The sequence below is a fragment of the Anopheles darlingi genome, chromosome 3, assembly GCF_943734745.1.
Source record: "Anopheles darlingi chromosome 3, idAnoDarlMG_H_01, whole genome shotgun sequence".
Taxonomy (NCBI): domain Eukaryota; kingdom Metazoa; phylum Arthropoda; class Insecta; order Diptera; family Culicidae; genus Anopheles; species Anopheles darlingi.
In genome coordinates, this window is record NC_064875.1 from 10,990,746 (window position 1) to 11,011,466 (window position 20,721).

Sequence of the window (20,721 nt, forward strand, 5' to 3'; positions counted from 1 at the left end):
GCTATGTAGTGATGGTTCACGATAGCCTTACATGTTGCAAAACCGCAAACCGTTAACGATGGAAAGCACCTCGGATAGCTCTTAATCAGCTTACCCAATCAGACTACAATCAGGATCCGCCTTAATCGAATCGAAAAGCGAAACCAGAATCACGATCACGTATACCGAACTATTACAAAACACGCATAGAGAGAAGAAGAGATAAAAACAAATCAAAAGTAAAAAAAAGCACCCGAAAACAATTGCCTTAAACGTCGAAATTGGAATGGATGTGATTTGTACCCCCTCCCCCGGAAGTGTCTTCAGAATCTCATCAGAAAGCGATTATCACAATCGGCGGCTCGTTCGCGATGTGTGTGATTCTATTTCTCTACTTCTTCTTCTTCTTCTTCTTCTTCTTCTTCTTCTTCTCTCGCAGCTACTAACTGTTAACTAGTAACACTCAGAGCATTATATTTGTAAATAAATTTAAGCAATATTTAAACGAAATTGCCAACTAATGCCTCGTGCTAGAGTTTGTCCTTCTTTTTTTGCGTTTATCGCTTTCCAGCATTCCAGCAACGAGGTGCTGTTACAGCACCGGCACCGCTTATGCCACTTCGGGGGGAAAAGTAGCATCCATTATGGTTCGCTGATTGATGCCACGAGCCGCTGTCTCGTTAGCGCATGACAGACGGCATGGCGGCGGTAATGGCGGCTGCCGCTGTTGACCGAAGAGCACCCGGACCGGGGAGGGCGGAGGCAGACCAGAACCATCAATCGGAACCGAACCAAACTAGATGGGGCAGGTTTTTCGGTCTAATAAAAATAAACGCCCGCTTAATCACCGTCCCGTTTAGCCGGCGCGAGACCATACGCAGAACGATGAGTGAGTGCGCGGCCTATCCTGCCACTTAAAGGGTCTTCGGTAGCGGATCCGTCCAGACCGGCCAGACCGCCTCTGAGTGCGTGTTGTTATGATTAGGCCTATTTTTCAAACCATCCCCACCGCCCCCCCCGTACCCCCATCGAGTCGGGTGTTCACGGTGGTCATTGAGTAATGGGAGCTCCAAAAACGCAAAATAATAACAGTCGCCACGCTGAGCGACCTGGCGTCTCCATTCGGTTCGGCCCCAAAGTGGCCATGAGTGCGCGCACTCTTTGCGATCCGCGCGATCCTTTACAATCAGCGGGACTCTCGCACTCTCTCAATCTGTCTCGCCCTTGCTCTTCTTATCTCTCTCTCTCTCTCTCTCTCTCTCTCTCTCTCTCTACGATAAAGTGGATGATCACCGTTTTGTCTTGCTGTATGTGGCGGCGAGGTGTCGGCACACACCTCTAAGCCATGACCGGTCGGCCGCGTGAGTGCTAATTCGGGCACTGGGCTGGCCCAGCCGAGAATAGTTCGTACGTACCGATCGCGTACCGCGGTTTTAGTCCGTTCGGAACCTTCTGCTCGGTCTATTGCGTCCGCGTTTGCATTCGGTTCGGCAAAGTGTTTGGTTCCCTTCTACCGAGCGACCGGGGAGTGGGAACAATAGTTGCAGTCGCAGCGGCGGAAAACGGAAGAAAACAGAGCGGTTAGTTAGTGTGAAAGTCCAGTTGTTCCGCGATTGTGAAGTATCCTTTTTCGGCCATTTCGGTCGACCAAAAAGGTGGCCTTCGAAACGGTGCGCTAATGCTGATAGTCGAGTAGAAAGCGGTGTACGGACGAGCACGTAAAACCCTGCTGCCAGCGAGTTATTTTTACTTCCACTTTTGCCTGAAAAGAGAGAAAGAGAGAGAGAGAGAGAGAGTGAGCGAGCGGAAGAGATAGAGAGCAAGTGACGAGGTGCGCGGCGACGGAACGGATATTCGCGTGAATGAAAACGTACCAGCGGCACGGTGCGGTTGTCAACCAACTCTCTTAGTAAATTCCCGCAAGTGACACCTGTCAAAGGATTCGAATTAGGGAATGTAGTAGACAGCGCGCGGTAGTGTACCGTTTGCTGACGATCGTTGCAACCTTGCAGTGTAATTGAGATGCAATTGCATACGGGCGATGCAATGTTGTTGTCGGTGTGCAGCAGCAGAGAAGAGTGACGATAAACACAATCATCAGCATCATCATCATCATCATGGCTGCCGGGGGGGGGGCCGCCATTCTCAGTATCCTCGAGCACAATCGGCTAAGACGGGTTTACGTAAACGCGGGATCGGAAAATGCAAAAAAACCGCGAAACCGATGAGCGATCGCGTGTGTGTGATGTGTCCGCCATCCCCTCCACCATCTCACCCATCATGTGCGCATTGGTTGCGCAGTGTTGTGGCAGACAGTGGCGGTGGCGGCGGCGGCGGCGGCGTGTGTGTGATAAAATTAAAAATCGAAACGACCAACACCGTAGCCGCCAGCAGCAGGAACAGCAACAGCAGCAGCAGCAAATCAAGCCGCGCCAAAAGACGAAAAGCAAGGAACCAACTTAACACTGTTCTCTCCCTTTCTCGCTCTTCCTCACTGTCCGGCTCGTGGTTGACGAAATTGCTGAACCACACGACGAGTCACCCACGTTGTTTCGTGTGACCTGCCCTCCCCAGAGTGGCAGCCCAATGTATAATCGAGTATTTTGTTATTTGCTGCTGTTTGCGGCTGTTACGGCTGCTGTGATCTGTTGAAACACTTACGATCCAAAACGATCCATTTCGAACGGGTGACGATCACAGGACTGGCGCAAGGATACTCGCGGCAATGGCGGTGACGGCCGGTTGCCGGTTTGACACTTGAATGGTGGAGGTTTAGTGCATGTCCGCTTGGTTTTCCCCCTTTTTGTTTGAGTCTTACACTCACTTTTCTTTGGGGTGGATTTTGACACGCAGAAAAATGATTGCTAAAATGTAGAAAATTGATAAATTTAGACCAGACAACCAACGCGCAGGAGGCATAGACCCCTTGGACAAAGGCAGGGGCAAGGGGTCAGAAGCGATGCTTAGTGCAGGAGAGGGGCATATATATATTCTACATTACATTTTCCACCGTCCTTGGCTCTCGGCGGGTGTTGGTCGCGCGGTGCGCGTAATCCACCCACAACGGACAAGCGCAACACTCGGGAGTCAGCTTGCGGTTGATGCGCTGATTTGATTCATTTGCAAATTCCATTGGCAACGGTTGGACGGTCGTGGCCAACTGGCCAACTCGGCGAGCGAGTCTTTGGACGACCAGAACGGTCTCGTCCTCGGTCGGCAATTGCTTTCCAACCCGTTGTGGGTCTGTGATCGTCCTGCGCTCCGCCGTACCGTATGTGGGGATGATGCAAATTGATGATCATAACCCGAACAGACCACCCTACCCCCCACCTCCACACACGGGCGGTATATAGACGCGGCACGGATTGGCAGTCCGGTTTGGCACGAGAAAAGCGTTTGCCTTTGACGCGAACCGGATGGGGATCATAAAGTGGAGGTTGTTGCATCACGGTGACCCTCCTCGCCGAGATTAATATATGTCTCGTCTGGTGCGCCGTCGGTGCCGCTGTTCCCGGTAAGCGGATACCAACCATCGTGTTTGTGTGATGTGTGATAATATGCAGCGAATGGGGGTAGCGCAGTTTGTGGTATCATTTATCTTGCCATTAGGGTGACTAGCGAAGACTAGATCTCCACACCAGCTCAGCGCTCTCGTGAGATTAATTGCCCGAAGCACACCCATTGAGCCAATCCTGTGGGGTCTGTAAAAGTGAAGGTATTAGCATTCCTACGGGTGTTCCATTTCACCTATTCGCTTACCTACCAATCCGATCTTACAATTTGTTGGTCTTCTTGGCGTCTTGAAGAAGACAAAGGGCGCGAAATAGAGCGCTCCAGTTTGTCAGTCCAATTCTATCGGAATCAATGTCGATACCGTCGCACCATCTCAATTTGTGCGTACCACGTTCTTTTTTGTTCACCCGAAAGATCTAAGAGGCGTATGTGAGGTCGTGTATAGCATCAGCTTTCTACTTCTCGGCGAATCGCTTAAGTGGATGAGTTATCTTAGCACCTAGAAGGAAAAAAAGAGATGAATTAAGCTTTGAATTGCGAATCTTCATCATTCTCATCTAGGGGATTGTCACAGTCTGTAACAGAGTGAAAGCGAACCCCATAAAGAAGTCGCAGAGTCGGAGCAGACCCGTGAGGTCCTTGTGACCGACCATGGAGGAGAAACCATTGTTTGAGGCCAAACACTGCCTCTCGCTAAAATGTGTGCTCTTCCTGTTCTATGGAGGTAGGTATTGGTAGGCTGCTGTCCCGGCAAACGGCTGTATAAAACGCTTCCTCTGCCCGCAGGTCTGGGATGCATCTACCCATTCCTCCAGACCAACATGACCCAGAAGGGTTTCGCGTACAGTGAGATCTACTCCATCTCGGCGTTCATCCCGCTGGTTGCACTGCTCGGTCCGTTCGTGTTCGCGCTGCTAGCGGACAAGTGGGCCACGGGAAGTGCCTTCGCGTACGGCAAACGGTTGCGCATCTTGACCGCCATCACGATCATCGCCTCGATGGTGCTCTATGTGCTGCTCATGTTCGCCGTCAGCCGTACGCCACCGCCGGAGGTGTGCGAACCGCAGGCGAGCTTCCTGTGCAACCGGAAGGGAGCGTTCATTGTGCAGGAGAAGTGTTCCGATAGTGGTGTGTGCCATGATTGGAGCGCTGACAAGGTAAGGATAGGTTATTACGACGCCGTTCCTGATACTGGTAGCTCAATGCTACTCTTTTTTGTGTCATTCTAGAGTGGATCGTTGAAGCTAGAAAACTGTACGTATAGCTGCCAACAGGAGTCTCAGTTCGAAAGCACATGCTACGCACGTCAAGCCAAGTCAGCACAACTGGTGGCCGCACTACAGGCACAAGAAGACGGCCAAGGCGACGATGACGGCGATGGAGGAACGGTGTTGGATCTGGGCAGCGGTCACGGTTCGATCGAGCGGGACTCGGATGGTGATGGAATACCGGATAACCTAGATACGGACGATGATAACGACGGTATTCCGGATTCGAACGATCCGGACTCGAGCAATGATCTCGACGGTGACGGTATCCCGAATGAGCTGGATCCGGATGACGATAATGACGGTGTCCCGGATACGGAGGATCAGGACGATGACAATGATGGCATCCCGGACGATCAGGATGTGGATGATGATAATGATGGTATACCGGATTCGCTCGAGGGCAAGGCACGCACCAATGACCTCGATGGCGATGGTATCCCGAATGAGCTGGATGACGATGATGATAATGATGGCATCCCGGATGCGGAGGATGACGATGACGATAATGATGGAATTCCGGATGCACAGGATCTGGATGATGACAATGATGGTGTACCGGATGCGCTGGAAGGAAAACCACAGGCCAATGATCTCGATGGTGACGGTATTCCGAATGAGTTGGATGATGATGATGATAATGATGGTATCCCGGATGCGAAGGATGATGACGATGACAATGACGGTGTACCGGATGCGACGGATCTGGACGATGACAATGATGGTATACCGGATGCGCTAGAGGGCAAAGCGAGAACGAACGATCTCGATGGCGACGGTATCCCGAATGAGGAGGACGATGATGATGATGGTGATGGAATTCCGGATACGGAGGATACGGATGATGACAACGATGGCATCCCGGACGTTCAGGATGTGGATGATGATAATGATGGTATCCCGGACGCACGGGAGGGCAAGGCGAAGTTGAACGATCTCGATGGCGATGGTATCCCGAACGATCAGGATCCGGATGATGACAATGACGGTATTCCGGACGCGGAGGACAACGATGATGATAACGATGGTGTCCCGGATGACAAGGACAATGATGATGATAATGATGGCGTACCGGATTGGAAGGATCGCACGAATGCCCACGATCTGGACGGTGACGGCATTCCGGATGCAGAGGATGACGACGATGACAACGATGGTATCCCGGATGCGAAGGATGATGACGATGACAACGATGGCATCCCGGATGCGGAGGATCTGGATGACGATAATGATGGTATACCGGATACGCTGGAGGGCAAGCCCGTGACGCACGATCTGGACGGTGATGGTATACCGGACGATGAGGATCCCGATGATGACGGTGATGGCATCCCGGACACGGAGGATGACGATGATGATAATGATGGCATACCGGACTCGGAGGATGTGGACGATGACAATGATGGTATACTGGATGTGCACGATAAGGGTCAACGTGCGAAGAATGATCTCGATGGTGACGGTATTTCCAACGATGAGGATCCGGACGACGATAACGATGGCATCCCGGATGATCAGGACAGTGACGATGATAATGATGGAATCCCGGACTCGGATGATGATGATGACGATAACGATGGCATTGCGGACAACCAGGAGACGGTGATCGTACCGACGGCGATCGTGTGTGTGGACGCTGACGAGGAGGATGAGGTGTGCCATACCTACACCCAGGGTAGCATTCAGCTGAAGGCCACCTTCGACGAGCACAGTGAACGTGACGAGGGCGACGAGTGCAGCTATCCGTTAGGTAAGGAGATCGCGTAAATCTGACCGATAATAGCCTGACAGCTAAATGCTGCTGCTGCTTTCGATGATAATCCTTTTGCAGATGGCTTCAGATGTCCGCTCGATAAGGCCTGGATAAAGGCACAGCCCGTTGGCTGTAAGGCAGTGGTGCAGTGTGACATCATCGATCCTTATGAGGATAGTGAGAGCATCCTGCACGGAACTACCTGCGATGGTGTAAGCGCAGAGATAGAGACTGTTGTTAGAGTTGAACCACCTATGAAGTTTCTCTTCCCCATCTGCAGGATGAAGACAACGATGGAGATGATGATGAGGGTGACGCTACCTTCTACTATTACCTATCGATCCGCTCGCTGTTGGACTTCTTCCTACTGGGTGCTCTGACGTTGCTCAACACGGCTATCGTGGTGGCCACTCGTGATCCCTCGACTGGAGTGGCCGACTTTGGTCGTCAGTTGGTGTGGGGTGCCGTCGGTTGGATCATCTTCTTCAACGATGACTACGAGCAGCCGTACATGCTGTTCGTGATCCTCTACACGACGGCCGCCGTCATCCTGCTCAGCCCATTGAAGATGGACCTATCGCCGGCGGAAGAGTGGTGGCAGTTCCGGACGATGCCCCAGAAGTTCCTCTCGGTGCCCGCCGTAAGCAAGTACTTCCAGCGCTGCTGGCTACCCTTCCTGGTGGCGATCGGTCTCGGGTCGATGTGGAGTGTAATCGATTCGATCGATGAGTCCCACATGCTGGGTGTGCCGAATGGTAGCGATGGAGACGATACGGATGGTGAGGTGGCGGGTTCGAAGAAACCGTCGGATCTGTTCCATACCTTCGTCCGCACGATTCTGCTCGCCGGCGATCTGTTGGCCATTCCGGTGCTCATCTACTCTAGGCGCATCATCGAGGCGTTCGGTACATGCAAGATTCTGGTCGCCGCCTTCTTGTCGCTGGTGGTGCGTTTTATCTTGCTCGCCATCTTGGATTACGCGCTGTGGGATGTGGTGGAGGACTGGTTGTTACCGACGACGCTCGGTCTGACCTGGATCACGCTGGTGTTGCACTTCCGCGATCTGCTGCCCCGTAAGGTGACCGGTCTCGCCCAAGCACTGCCTGTGATAGCTCACTTCGGTTTCGGTCGCTTCTTTGGTGCGTTGATCGGCATCGAGCAGCATTACCACCGGCTGGAGAATGACTACGAGATTCTGGCCGGTGTGCTGTTTGCCATCACCATCCTGAGCATCGTGCTGTACCGCTACCGGGAGATTGTGCTCGGTTGGCTCGGCCAGTACATACCCTCGCTGAAGCCGGCCGACGCAAACGGTGCTGCAGCCAAGGGTAAAGGTGAAACGAACGTCTAGACTGCTGATGGCTGATGATTTTTTTGTTATTTGTTGCGGGGAGTGTTTCGGAGCATTTCGGAGCAGTGGCTGGGCTCAAGAGGAGGGATGTAGTTTATGGCACCGGAACGTGCACGTGCGAATGTGAGCAAAAGACCGAATAAAATTAAAAAAACAATCGGCCAGCAACGTTCTGGGTTCTGGTGTGCGAGTGTGTTGCTTTAGTTGCGGAATTTGTTATCGGTAAATAAATAGTTGATAACCATTGTGAACAGATAGCCTTTCATCTGTGACGACGGCTGGTTTTTAGTTTAGTAAATAGAATGGTATACAATTTCATACTTACTAACCTTACAATCATGCAGCTGCCTATGCACCAACAAAAGGAAAGAGTATTCTTCTGAAAATCCTTCTTTCACCATGGATAAGCTTGCATTCCCTCACTAATCGCCCTACGGGAAATAGATTAGCAAGAACGATCCACTAATATGATCAATGAGTACTAGATGTACATCATGCATGCTGCAGTCAAGGTATATAAAACCTGTCAACGTCCCCAAATCGTGTAGTTCCGACAATATTTTTCACACAGTTTGTGTTTCACAGTGTGTTCATTTGATAATTCTTTTTATTTCAAGATTGCATTGTATTTCCCCATTTACAAAATGTATGCAACCGGGTCTTAAGCGTTAAGAGACCCGGTTGCATACCTTTCTGTGAATGGGGTTGTACATCACGACAGTAAATTATAATCATTGGCTTATATATAGAATCTATAACAATACAGATGGCGTTTTGCAGAAATTCACAATTCTCACAACTTCAACTATCACCCTCTTATGGGTTTGTATCACTTTCATCAGAAAGTGGCGATGCGCCTACTGATGCTGTGGAATTCAATTTATGCTATTCAGTTTTCTTGTTGACTCCATCTTGAGTCAGATCTTGCTCCGAATCTTCCCATGCTTCATTCGAAATAGACTCTAGTGATATCAAATCTTCATTCACAATGTTCTGCTCATCCAATACCGCCGATGTTTCTACAACGGTATTGGCTTCTTGTGAAGCTTCTCCCACAGTGGAGATAGATGCCTCTTCATTAATATTCGTCTCCTCCATTTTCGAACCCTCACCGCTCATACCAACGCGTGGGTCATCGAACAGAAACGAATCGGACAAAATTGTTTCTGGACTGCGAAATCCTTCAGACGATCCCGTGGATAGGGCGTCTACATTATCATCAGGCTGCGCATTTTTTACCTCGGATATTTCCATTTCATCGTTTTTAGTGGAAGTGTTGCATGATAAAACTATCGTTTTATCAGCTTTCAATGTGATAGAAGATTCGACAGATGGGACAATAGTACTGCCACCGGGCATGCTATCATCATTTAAATGTTCTACGGACTTTTCCGAGAAATCATCGACTGTTTCTTCATCAATGTCTTCGCTTTCCTTTACCGGATTTTCTACTGTAATTTTGGCTTTCGAAAACGATTCTTCTTTTCCCGTGCTTCGAATCCGTGCATCCGAACAATTTTCATTAGTCTGCTGTTGTTGTGCAACTGTGTTCTCCATTTGTTGTGCTTGATTATCGGCCGGCTTTTGAGATTCTTCTCCTTCAAGATTGTTTTCCGGTTTTGAAACAATGGAGATCACTTCTTTGCGCTTGTTTGGAGATGATTTATCCTTCATCTCTACAGCTTTGTTAGTGTCTTCTAATGGCACTATGGATTGTAGTTCCAAATCTTCACTGCAAATTAGTACAGAAGAGGCAACTGAATTTTGTTTAAGGATGTTTGAGTCATTGACGATTTCGCCCTTATCTAGCATCGTATTTGAAACGTCTTTCATTTCAACATCTCCCGTTCTACCTTCTGAATGCTGCTCAACTTTTTCATCTCTATTAGACACATCCTGCATATCTACATCGGCAACACTATCAATTGCGATCGTCGAATCTACTGAATCCTTCTCACCGACCATCTCTGACATCGCATTATCATCGCTTTGCATACGATCTTTTTCATTACCACATTCTAATGTCTTTCGTTCTTGCTCTGCGAAATCTAAATTGGTGATACCTGCACTCTGCTTCAAAGAATCCTCTTTATCCTTCCCTTCTACGCTGATGTCTTGCTTTTCTAGTAGCGAATTCGCTCCGCTCTTTTGAGGAACAGTGGATTCTCCACTTTGATCCTTTTCCTCAGTTTTTGAATCTTCCGTCGCAATTTCTAACTCCACGCTAGGGCACGCATTAGTTTTATCTGCCACTATAATTGCAGCTCCATCAGCTTGATTTGATGAATCAACTACCTCCGTAGTCTCTAGCGTCAAATTACTTTCATTATTTGCACTGCTGATGTTAGTAGTCGTTTGTTTCTTGTTCGCCTCTTCGACCACTTTTGTTTCATCGTTCTTCTCAACATCTTCTTGATTAGTTTGATTGTTTTGCTCCTGTTCTACCATTGTGTCAACCATCTGGTTATTCAACAATTCGGACACTTCTTTTGGACATATCTCAAACAGCTCCGCTGCTTCTTTTGATACATCACTTATCCCGGTATCAGTCGCTAGTATTTTGGGATCATCTAGGAGTCCTTGGTCCATCAAACTGTCTAGCTGCTCCAACAGCTCACTTCCAGAAAGGCTTTCATTGCCTTTGGACGTTGATGCATCCTGCTCCACTGTTGATGCCGCTTTCTCTACTAAGGCAAACCGGTAAGCAAATTAATGTGGCTAGAAATTTATCGACAGCAAACTTACCATTTGCACCATCGCTGACACGGTCGCGAGCTTCCACTCCCTGGTTAACATGTGCGCATTGTGCTTCGGTGCCGCCATCGTTCGCCTCATTAAGTTCAATCAATTCCACTAGTTCGTTGGAATCGTTTGGCGCTTGTTCTCGTGATGCTGAAGCTGAACTGTTCCCTAGGTGGCATTCGGATGGCTTCGTTGCGTTTGTAGGCTCGCTAGCATTAGTCTGATCAACTACCACCTCACCTTCGGGCGGTGCAGTCCGCTCGAGATTTTGCCGTTGACTATTATTATCTGCACCAGTCGATTGAGTGTTAGATGAGCTGGTTGCAGTCGATTCACCGCCACCAGCCAACGGAGAAGCGATAGGTCTAAAATCATAGTTTCCCTGCTCGCCACCTACGATTTCAAATCTTGCGGCCAACTGTACGCTTTCTTGCGTGCTCGTGTTGGTCGCTTGATCTGGTTGTGCCGCTTGCGATCCCTCATCGTCGTCCGAATCTACCTCAATGACTGTTGCTCTCTGTTCGATGATTTCACAGTCATCGTCCTCATCGTCCTCAGGATTGGCTTCTCCTTGACCACTTTTGTCTGCCTCCTCCGGTGCACTAACGTTGGTCGCTACATCCGTACGCAAAAATTCGGAGGCATTATCAAAACCAAGGGCATGCACATCCTCAATGCATTGTTCCTGCAACCCTTGCAAACGCCTTACGCCGTATGTCAGCAGGTAAGACATATGTAGATAGAGTTCCTTTAAATCACGCAAATGACGAATCTTCTTGAAGGACTGCGAACCTGTTAAGGTAGCGATTTTGCTCATTATCTGATGGCATGTTTCCGCACCCACCAGCAGCTTAGCTTCGAACTCTTTCTTTCCCCTCCCGACCTGTGAGTTCTGATGGGGGCCATTCACCATGTCGCGCAATGTATTCAGCAGCGGAGGTCTGACAATGGGTGTAACATTATTGGCGGTTACTGCAGCACCAGAGGAGTTCATAGCGGCGGGTGGATTATTTTTGTTCGATGGCCTTCCCCTCTTTCTCTGCTGTGCAGACGGTGTTATTGCTGTCACTATTATTTGTGGCTGTTGTGGTTGTGGCCGTTGAAATGGCTGCGGCTGCATTTGCTGTTGTGGGATCATGGACGATTGAAGCGGCAGACCTAGCATATTCTGTTGTCCTGTTGGATTGGGTGGTTGGTATGTCGAAATCTCCAAGTACGGCGGAAGCCTAAGTATCTGTTGAGCTGGAAGCGGGTTCGAGTGTTGAATCCGAAACTGTTGCATTGGTTGCTGCTGCATTTGTTGTTGCAACGACTGCTCCCGCTGCTTCATTTGTTGTTGCAATAACTGCTGCTCATGTTGGATTTGTTGTTGGAATGGTGAATGCAGTATAATATGTGGCTGCAATTGCGGCTGCTGTACTTGCGACTGTTGAAACGGTTGTTGCTGCATTTGCGACTGCTGAAACGGTTGTTGCTGCAGTTGCGACTGCTGAAACGATTGTTGCTGCGCTTGGGACTGCTGAAACGGCTGTTGCTGCACTTGCGACTGCTGAAACGGTTGTTGCTGCACTTGCGACTGCTGAAACGGTTGTTGCTGCAATTCCGACTGTGGTCGTAGCAGCAGCGTTCCTGCTGGCAGCAGCGGTCGCAACGACGATTTCTGTTTCATTTGTTTGGATTTGGGTCGTGGTTGCTGCTGCTGTGGCTGTAGTAAAGCCGACTGCTGCAGTTCCTGTGGCGATAACTGCAATTCCTGTTGCTGGACTGGCGATTGCTGTTGCTGGACTGCCGATTGCTGTTGCTCTCGAGCCAGCCGCGGTGTTTGCTGCGGTTGTTGCTGTTGAGACGGTAGCTGCTGGAAGCGTAGCTGCTTAACAGGCATACGTTGATTCGTGACTAAAAGATGCGGCTGAGTGTGCTTTATATTGTTGTTTGCCAGTTGGGGATGTCCCTTCGGTAGTGTTTGGTGCACAGAAAACATACGTTTGCCTTTCGGAATTTCTTCGGTTTGAGAGGCGTTGCTTAAAGCAGATGGTAACGATGTCACGGTGTAGCTACAATTACTACTGTTCGTAGTGCTCCGTGCACTAGACCTAGCCTTATTCTGGTCCTGCGCCTCGTCTGACTCATTGCTATTTGGCACAGATTCGTGTTGGCTGTTTTTCTGCTTCCGTACCTGAATAAGCTTACCATCTGGTAACCGATAGGTACTCTGCTGTGAAGCCAGGTGAAGATCCACACGAAACCCGTTGATTATATGATAGACTGGGGCTTGCGTACCTCTATTCGCACTAGGTACCGGCATCGGTAAGGGCAGCTTGGAAGATTTGGGCGTTGCTGGCGGATCTTTTGTTCCTAGATATTGTTGCAGTTTGTGGTGCATTGAGCGTATATCATTTGCTGGAACTGGCTGATTCCCAGTTGGTTTAGTTTTCGATCGATAACCGTACTGTACGGAAACCGTAGTAGGTAGATCATCAATCGAAAAAGGTTTTGCGGCTGTTGACGTACCAGACACACCCTTTTCCCGGCCTGATGAATACACCTTTTCCGAGACTCGCGCTTTTCGTAGAATTGGTGCAAGCGGTGTAATTTCCACTACAGGCGACAGGAGACCCATAATATCGGGCGTGCAGACGACTTCGTCATTACTGAGCTTTGCCTTCTTTGCGGAGGATTTTTCCTCAGCCTGGTCTTCCGATTTTGGTACCTTCGGTGATTCGTGTTGACGTTTTTCAGCCCTATGATCTTCTTTGACACGTTTATTCCCCGCAATACGGTCCAGCTGATCCATTGCTTGCTGCTTCTTCCGATCTGGCAGGCTTCGGTTGGCCGATTCGGTTGTTTCTTCCTCCGATCGACGCTGGGGTTTATCCTTTTGTGCCAGCACGGAATTCAAAATGATTTGAGGTTGCCTAAGCAGCACCTGAGCTGGCACGACTTTTCTAGAAGGCGGGTCCTTTGACTTTTTTAGCGCTGCGAGAGGCACGGAATCGTCATTATCAATAGTTGAAGCAGTGGCAGCTTTGCTGGTAGAGGGTTTTGGTGAATCCGTGCCACTGCTCGATGCCTCTGGGATGCTGCCAGTGCGCTGTTTAGGGGCATTCTTTGCCGAGCCTCCGTGCGACCCCGATTTTTTCCCCTTCGTAGCACAGCAGGTTGTTTTATCTTCCTTCATCATTGCCATTATGGTTTGGGCATTGTAGTTTTTCTTTTTAATTTCCCTGTAGGAACCATGACGGTGAGCAGCATTATTAAACAGAAAACGACTGTCAGGCGGTAACGGAAACTTACTTTTTCTGCTTCTGGATGTAGTTGACCAGCGCCCAATGTTGGGCCCTTAGATGGCTCAAGATATTCGGAGCGCACCGGAAACAGCTCCAGTTATCATTCGAAGCGACATCCTGCACACAGACCCGTGACAAATTTTTGGTGATGCAGCTCTTACAGAACACGAACGGACAGTTGGAGCAGCAATAGACCTCGCCACCCTGGCCACACCACCGGCAGTACAGCTCGCTACCATCTTCCCCTTTCGAGAATTCGCCGCTGTTGTAGAAATCGTGGCAGTCGCTACACTGCGTAACTCCCAGGACCGGGTGTTTCCGGATGACGGCCTCGGAAATCGGGGCCGTTCCAATATGCGTATGGCAGGAGGTGCAGTGCACCTTGCGCTCCGCGATCCGGCTAACGTTCGGAAACGTACGCATGAAAAACCGCTTATCCATTTTGGACACGCCATCGTCGAAGGATAGTTTGAATCCTGCAAGTACAAGGAAAGTGTGATCATTCCCAGAATGTATGCGTGCATGGTATGCTTGGGTAAATAGATGCCGATCAACCACATTTTAAATGCAACCAAAGCATGCTGTGCAATGGACGAGATTCGGAAATCAAAAAAACACGAATGACGAATTAAAGAGATATTCTGAGATTCCTATCAATTTCATAGAGGGTAAGCAGGGATCATTAATCAATCATTTGAATTTAGCGGGAACGCCGAACGGGAATTTTGCCGATCCACGAACATCTGTCGTATACTGTCGACCACAGTCTCGCTTCCACCACTGCTCACTCGAGGCCACGCAAAGCTAAAACCCGCTAACCACCCATATCCCGCCAATTCTTGATTTACGCTCCACTTACCATCTTCGTCGTAGTGTTCTTCATACATGCCGGATCACAATAGAGTAGCACAAACACTAGATCTACTTAAAAAAACTTCCGCCGATTGTTTTCCGCAACACCCAAGCGGAGATGAAAAATTTGAAGTTCAAGTAACGCAAGGAAGTAACGCAAGGAAGTAACGTTTTGACGTTCCGTACCTGGGAAAGAACGAGAGTATGCCGAAAATTCACGAGCAAGAGCCGGTTGTCTCACTCTTGCTTTCGCTGTGTGGCAGAAAGTTCTAGAACCGTCAAATGTCAACGTGACAGCTGTCACGATGACGTTTGGCGGTTTGGTTTGTGTCTCGGCTGACAATTACACGCCACGTGCGTTTCTTATTTATTGCTGCAATGAAACCAGGTATTGCAATCTACCTTATCAGCGCACCCAGAATCGATGCACAAACGATTTACTCAAAAGATAGTTCCAAATTGAAGACGAGACGTAACGTGTGTGGTCCCTGTGGGTGGAGATCCGTTACTTTTACTACAAGGACCTGTACATACCTACGAGAGATGGTCCAAAATAAAGCATGCGTTAAGCACATGTCGACTTGTAACGCTTCGGTAGTCGGCTTCTCTTGCGTTCAATTCCAAGGCCATTTCTTTTAAATAGATGCTAAATAACAGAGAGAAAGTTATCCCGTGGTTTGTTGGATAAAAGATCTTTCTTTACTGATCCAGAAGTGCTTCAGAGCGGACGTAAGGGTTGCCAGGTTACAGGGTTAACGAGATATTATTTTTACTAGGGGCTCAACGACTTCAGGTATTAAAAGTTTGATAAAGCATCGAAAATATTCGAAAGGTTCTCTAGATGCGACTATTCCTATTTAAGGGGCCAAATTCCTGTAGGCCTTTCCCAAAAAAAGTAACTGAATATCTTCCCCAGCCAACAGAATGATTCCGGTCACTCCACAAATTATCGCGAGAATCGTTCTCTCGGTTTGAATCCGAATTTATACGGAAGCGTGTTCTGTGGGTTATTCTGTTCGCGCGGCTCCACTCGGGAGTAACGCGGAATTGCGTGAGTTTTTATCTGCGGCTTGTGATTTTGTTTGATTTACCTTAGAACAGTAAATAAAAGTGAGACTGATAGTGCTTTCGAAACCCCCAAGGACCGGAGAAATCAACGTCTTCTTCGTTCTATAGCCTTCCAGTAAAGAAAATCGCATTTCTCCGGTTTCATCTCGGTTCCGCAAATTTGTCCGCAATCCAAACCGCGCAAGCCGCCGTTTGCGCCGCCGTGTGTCCGTTTGATTTCTCCTCGGTTTCGTCTTTTATCTTGCGCCGCGACCGGTTTTTAGTGAATCTATTAAGCACGTGATTGCGGTGTGGGATGATCCCTTTGAAAATTCGGAAATCTATTTCGCGAATCCGAGAGCATGACATCAGCGAGTCATATCTCGAATGCAAAAAACTAAAGTTCTGACCTCAAAGAATGCGAACAACGAGAACAATCGGAATCGAGACGAGACGACAAAACTTGTTTGTGCCCGCAACGGTCGAATACGGGGAGAATCGCGATCCGCTTTCCGTTTCGCGTCGTTAACCGTGGGGATGCTGGCCAAAAACAGATGCGCCAGGTTTAAGTGCTCTCTTCCCGCGGTTGTAAAATATTACGAGCGAGTTTCGTATGTGCAACGTGTTCGTATTGGTGCATCTCTTATCTCGCCGCTTCAGTTATGATTCCTTTGTGCCAAGATCAAAGATGCTGAATGCGCTTTGTGTACTGTCCCGAGATTGTGGCGTCCCGGTGTCTCTCTGTGTGATGGAAGCGGTTGCACAAGTGCCCGTTGGTCCCGCAAAAGCTGTGTTAATGTTTACCATGTGTGCTCTGTAACTGATTGGGATTGAAATCTTGATTTACTCGCAAACATCAACGCGTGTGTCGTTCTCAAGTGCCTACTAATGCTACAGGCTACTAAAGGCCAACCGACGATAATCGAATGGGAATGGAAAGGCGCGGTGTAATGATGGCAGTTCCCATCGGTGGGGCTCAGTATAAATTGAGGAATCGTGTGACCCGCTACTAAACCGTTATTGCTAGTAGCTGTAGCTGTTTCTGTCGAGAATGCGTGTACAGAGCAGGCGATCAATCGTTAATTAATTCTAAACGATCATAGGCGGCGGTGCGGCTGCATTCTTTGAGTGGCAACATGTCAACCCGATTCTCCATACCCGGTAGTAGTAGAGAGGATGGGGAAACAGAGACGATCTCACAAGCGACTTAGAATCGATAGATTTCTTCTTAATTATTTCTTGATTTTAGGGCAGAACATAAAAACCCCATCCACACTAGAAGCCGCACTGGTGCGTGCTTCCCGGATGGTGGACTTTAGATCGAATTGGATTAGGTCACAACCAAGCGAACTGAACTGAAATGGCCTTGAACTCACTCCCCTCCTGTTCCTCGACACCACTCCGCCCACAATCATGCACGATTTGTCACCCACCCCATTTTGGGTGGACCAAATTCTATGTGGTCACCGCGAATGTTGTGGTGGCGATGATTACGATGTGGATGTTTTTTCCCCGCGAATGATGATGCATAGAAGCCAGCAGGTTTACAATCGGGTAGAGCATCATTATTTGCAGCCCCAGGGAAACCCAACAAATCATCTTCATCATTGTCGGGATTGCTTTTCTTCGACTTTGTCGTGGATTATCTGTTCCGTCTATAAAAAGGCACCGGAACACGCGCCCGGTTGATGGATGATCACCAGAGTACAAGCAATCAAAGCTAGCAATTTGATAAAGCAACCTATCCTTGACGCGTGGCGTAAGAGTGAATAGGATGTTTTGATGAATCATCATTAGCATTAGATTATTTTTCGATCATCGCACAACTCTACCCTGCATAGCATTTATGCGAAAATACAGCCAGAGAGCCGAGGTATTGGGTTACTTTGATGTGCATGGTGCTATGCTTATCAACCCGCCTGTTTGGCGATAATTTCCATCACTCCCAGCCAGCCGAGCAGCTAGCCTACTATAATAAAAACACATATTTTTGCCTTGTAAATGTTGCGTGTTTCAGTGGCCACACACCAAGAGGGCGGACTTCTCTTCGCTCTCGTGTTGGTACCACATAATTTTGACATCCATTCACTCCATTCTTGATTGAGGTCGAGGCGAGTTTTATGAAACGAACTTGAAGGAATGAGAAAAATACAAAAAAAGGAAGGACAGAAAGATTCGAAACCATTTATCGGTCGCCGCTAATATACCCGAAGGGTTTTTTGGGCGCAGACTGACGGTGCCAAATACGTGCCGCGAAATGAGCACCACTCCCTTTGTAGCTGGAGACTGTCGGTGTTTTTGGGCAAAACCCCAAAAGTATTTACAACCAGCAACAAACACTCGGTGACTACTGCGTGAATGTGGAGTCATTTTACGTGGCTGCATTTTGTTTGCTTTCTTGTATTTTAAAATATTTAATTATTTTAAAAAACCATGACTAACTTCGATGCGCGTCCGTTCACCTCGGGGAGCACGCGCCTCACTCATTGGCAGAGTATGCCCGGAAGACGCGGTGGACACCATACCGGCGAACCATAACCGCGACCAACCCAGCGTCGCGTCGTTTGCAATATTCGTAGCCGCGTCGTGTATCGTTGCGTTTGTAGCTAAATTAGCCCCGAGACCATTCCCCTTCCATCACCCACCCCAAATGGTCCGACGTTGTGTGTCCAACGCGCGGTCGCCGCCAAGGAAGGTTCATGTTTGACCGCCGCCGGTGTAGTAGTAGCGTCGGTGGTGGTGGGTTTCGATAGCCATCACTCAAAAGGCAAACGTCGTGCTGGTCGGTTACCCTCGATTGCCGCCGGTCGCTTCGGACGACCGACTCCCATTTCCTCTCTCCCCCCATTTGGTTGTCTGATTCACGTGTCGTCGCAGGCGGGAATGTGAATCTCTTCGAGCGTATTCTCCTCAACTTTGAATTTCATATTTATGTTTCACTATTCATCCGCACCAGGGCGCTCCTCTACTAGACTAGTAGCGCAAGATCGAGCAGACGGGCCGGTATGCTGCCAGCCGTACGGCTGTACTAGCTACATAAGTGTCTAGTGTACTTTCTGTGATTATTTTGTTCGTGCGTGCGTGCCCGTGTGTTTGTTGCGGATAATTTGTTGTGAGAATAGTAAGCGTGGCAGCCAGTAATCACAGCGGCTACTAGTGCTCCTAGCGGCCTACTCATCACCATGACAGTAACGTACACGGCGGAAGTTGCCACTTGCCGGGGATTCGGCTGTTTTCTGAAGCTTCTGGTCAGGTAAGTTTTTGTGGCACATTCCAAATTTAGCAACGACACTCCGACGGCCACAAGTTGAACCTTCCTTCAACTGGAAAGGTGTAAAAATTAGCGAGTTTGATGTGATGTGTGCGTAGGATAGGTCCTTCACTTCTAATCTCCCGACGAACCCCGACGTGTTCGGAGTGCTATCAAGCGTATTAATTAAATGCAAATTTAAAAAAAAACTAGATAGAAAACAAATATGAATACTAATCATATACAAAACCAAGCTCAGCGTGCCCGCGGGTGGTTGATAAGGTAGCCGGTTTTGTGTGCATTTATGCATCTTGTGATTGCATTTCCCGTGGATGTCACTCATGTGAAAGCAAGCGCGATTAATGGGACACGATGTATGTGGCCTATGCTCACATCGATGACATCACTGACGGTATTCAAAACCGTTGCTTCCGTTGCTTGGATGTAAGCTGATGGCGTTTGCAATTATAAAATGGTTTTACCGTGCCCTGCATTGACACTTGTTTCTAGGCACCGCTGTTTAACCTTCTGAGAGGATTTATTCTAAGACAATTTATCGCACCACGCTGTACGTTCAGCGTTCACCGCTATCTATGCCGCGTCTCTTATCATTTCACGCGATTTTGGTACATGTTGTGTTTCGCTGTCTACCGAAAGTCTTGACATACTGGACCCCAAAATTCCATCATATGAGTCAGAGCGAGCAACAAGCTATTTCATGAATGATTCAAGACGTATTAAGAGGAAAATGTATACACCGGCCGCGATTGTCGGACATTGTCACGCCAACGGTCAATGCAAACGCGGTGAGACACGGGATCTAATTGCCGGGTTCCGTTTGGCATGATGACGAGTGAATGTGAATTTTGCCAGCCTTTGGTTGATCGGCTGATGTGATGAGATCACAGAGAGATAGCGAGAGGAAAAGGTGGATTTTTTTGTACTGCCTTGGTACAAGATAAATCCAATAAATGTTCTCCATGGACAGAGGAAGCTTAGAGTTAATCCTACATGTTGTAGGTCCAATTAGTACACGGGCACTGATGCTGAAGGGCACCATTTTCGGTCACATCCGTGAGATCGAGACTCACTAGTCGCAGCGATGTAAGTCTGTTTCGCTTCGGTGACCTTCAACGCATCTCCAGCTAACCAAGGGAGATTGAACGTTGATTTCCCCGTGCAACGATCAGAGCAACCGCGGAATGACTCGCTCGCTTGAACCCATTATCGCTGGTGAATGGAACGGCAAACTGGTTCCTTCACGACGCGAACTTAGTGACCTTGAAACATGGGAACTCCCTCGCTGGTTCAAACTACCGAAATCATGATGAATTTCCAAGAAAAAATCACCTCAATGATGCCATGGTTTTTACCATTAGCTCTATGGTTTATCACTTTTAAAATCACGAAATAGAATTTATTTAAATATCATTAATTAACAATATTTGTTAAGTTGATGGCACACAAAAAAGTTCATTTCGATATAACGATTACAATTCTACGGTCTAATTTTGTACGGTACTGTGAAGCATTCACTAAACATAATTAATCACCCCTTGTTTTTTATCACTTACAGATGGCGCGGAAGTATTTACAAGCTGGTCTGGCTCGATTTGAGCTGTTTCCTACTCCTGTACTACATCCTCAACATAACCTATCGAGTCGGGCTATCGGAGGAC

General features: G+C 48.4%; 3 protein-coding genes across 12 annotated transcripts in view; 2 read left to right on the plus strand and 1 right to left on the minus strand.

Moving 5' to 3' along the window:
* The first annotated feature begins 1,348 nt into the window (after positions 1-1,348).
* LOC125956061 (uncharacterized) lies at positions 1,349-8,115 on the plus strand. Its single transcript, XM_049687549.1, has 6 exons — positions 1,349-1,559; positions 4,054-4,216; positions 4,279-4,649; positions 4,722-6,510; positions 6,592-6,725; positions 6,794-8,115. Exons 2-6 carry the CDS (start codon positions 4,144-4,146, stop codon positions 7,862-7,864), a joined length of 3,438 nt encoding a protein of 1,145 aa, XP_049543506.1. The 5' UTR covers positions 1,349-1,559; positions 4,054-4,143; the 3' UTR covers positions 7,865-8,115.
* Positions 8,116-8,453: 338 nt separating this feature from the next.
* On the minus strand, positions 8,454-14,899 carry LOC125956053 (uncharacterized). Of its 2 annotated transcripts, none has more exons than XM_049687533.1 (4): positions 14,753-14,899; positions 13,901-14,369; positions 10,610-13,830; positions 8,454-10,548 (listed from the first exon to the last, which is right to left on the minus strand). In XM_049687533.1, exons 1-4 carry the CDS (start codon positions 14,778-14,780, stop codon positions 8,750-8,752), a joined length of 5,517 nt encoding a protein of 1,838 aa, XP_049543490.1. In that variant the 5' UTR covers positions 14,781-14,899; the 3' UTR covers positions 8,454-8,749. The 2 variants fall into 2 exon arrangements, with proteins under 2 accessions (XP_049543490.1, XP_049543489.1); XM_049687532.1 differs by having other exon boundaries at positions 8,454-10,551.
* Positions 14,900-15,769: 870 nt separating this feature from the next.
* LOC125956073 (bestrophin-4-like) overlaps positions 15,770-20,721 on the plus strand; it is a 9,140-nt gene continuing 4,188 nt past the window's right edge. For 2 of the 9 annotated variants that reach the window (XM_049687576.1, XM_049687585.1), the window contains exons 1-3: positions 15,784-15,928; positions 18,749-19,045; positions 20,619-20,721. The exon at positions 20,619-20,721 is cut by the window's right edge and continues 8 nt beyond it. In XM_049687576.1, the coding sequence (XP_049543533.1) occupies positions 18,975-19,045; positions 20,619-20,721 (174 nt within the window). In that variant the 5' untranslated portion in view covers positions 15,784-15,928; positions 18,749-18,974. The other 7 variants (XM_049687578.1, XM_049687579.1, XM_049687583.1 and 4 more) reach the window with 7 other exon arrangements.

What these genes read in the sequence shown, in the direction of transcription:
- LOC125956061 (XM_049687549.1), top strand. Translation starts at nt 4,144, where the DNA reads ATGGAGGAGAAACCATTGTTTGAGGCCAAACACTGCCTCTCGCTAAAA. An exon ending in ATGATTGGAGCGCTGACAAG is followed by an intron (nt 4,650 to 4,721) that starts GTAAGGATAGGT and finishes GTGTCATTCTAG; the next exon opens with AGTGGATCGTTGAAGCTAGA. An exon ending in CGAGTGCAGCTATCCGTTAG is followed by an intron (nt 6,511 to 6,591) that starts GTAAGGAGATCG and finishes ATCCTTTTGCAG; the next exon opens with ATGGCTTCAGATGTCCGCTC.
- LOC125956053 (XM_049687532.1), bottom strand. Translation starts at nt 14,780, where the DNA reads ATGTATGAAGAACACTACGACGAAGATG. An exon ending in TACATCCAGAAGCAGAAAAA is followed by an intron (nt 13,831 to 13,900) that starts GTAAGTTTCCGT and finishes TGGTTCCTACAG; the next exon opens with GGAAATTAAAAAGAAAAACT. An exon ending in TGTCAGCGATGGTGCAAATG is followed by an intron (nt 10,552 to 10,609) that starts GTAAGTTTGCTG and finishes GGTTTGCCTTAG; the next exon opens with TAGAGAAAGCGGCATCAACA.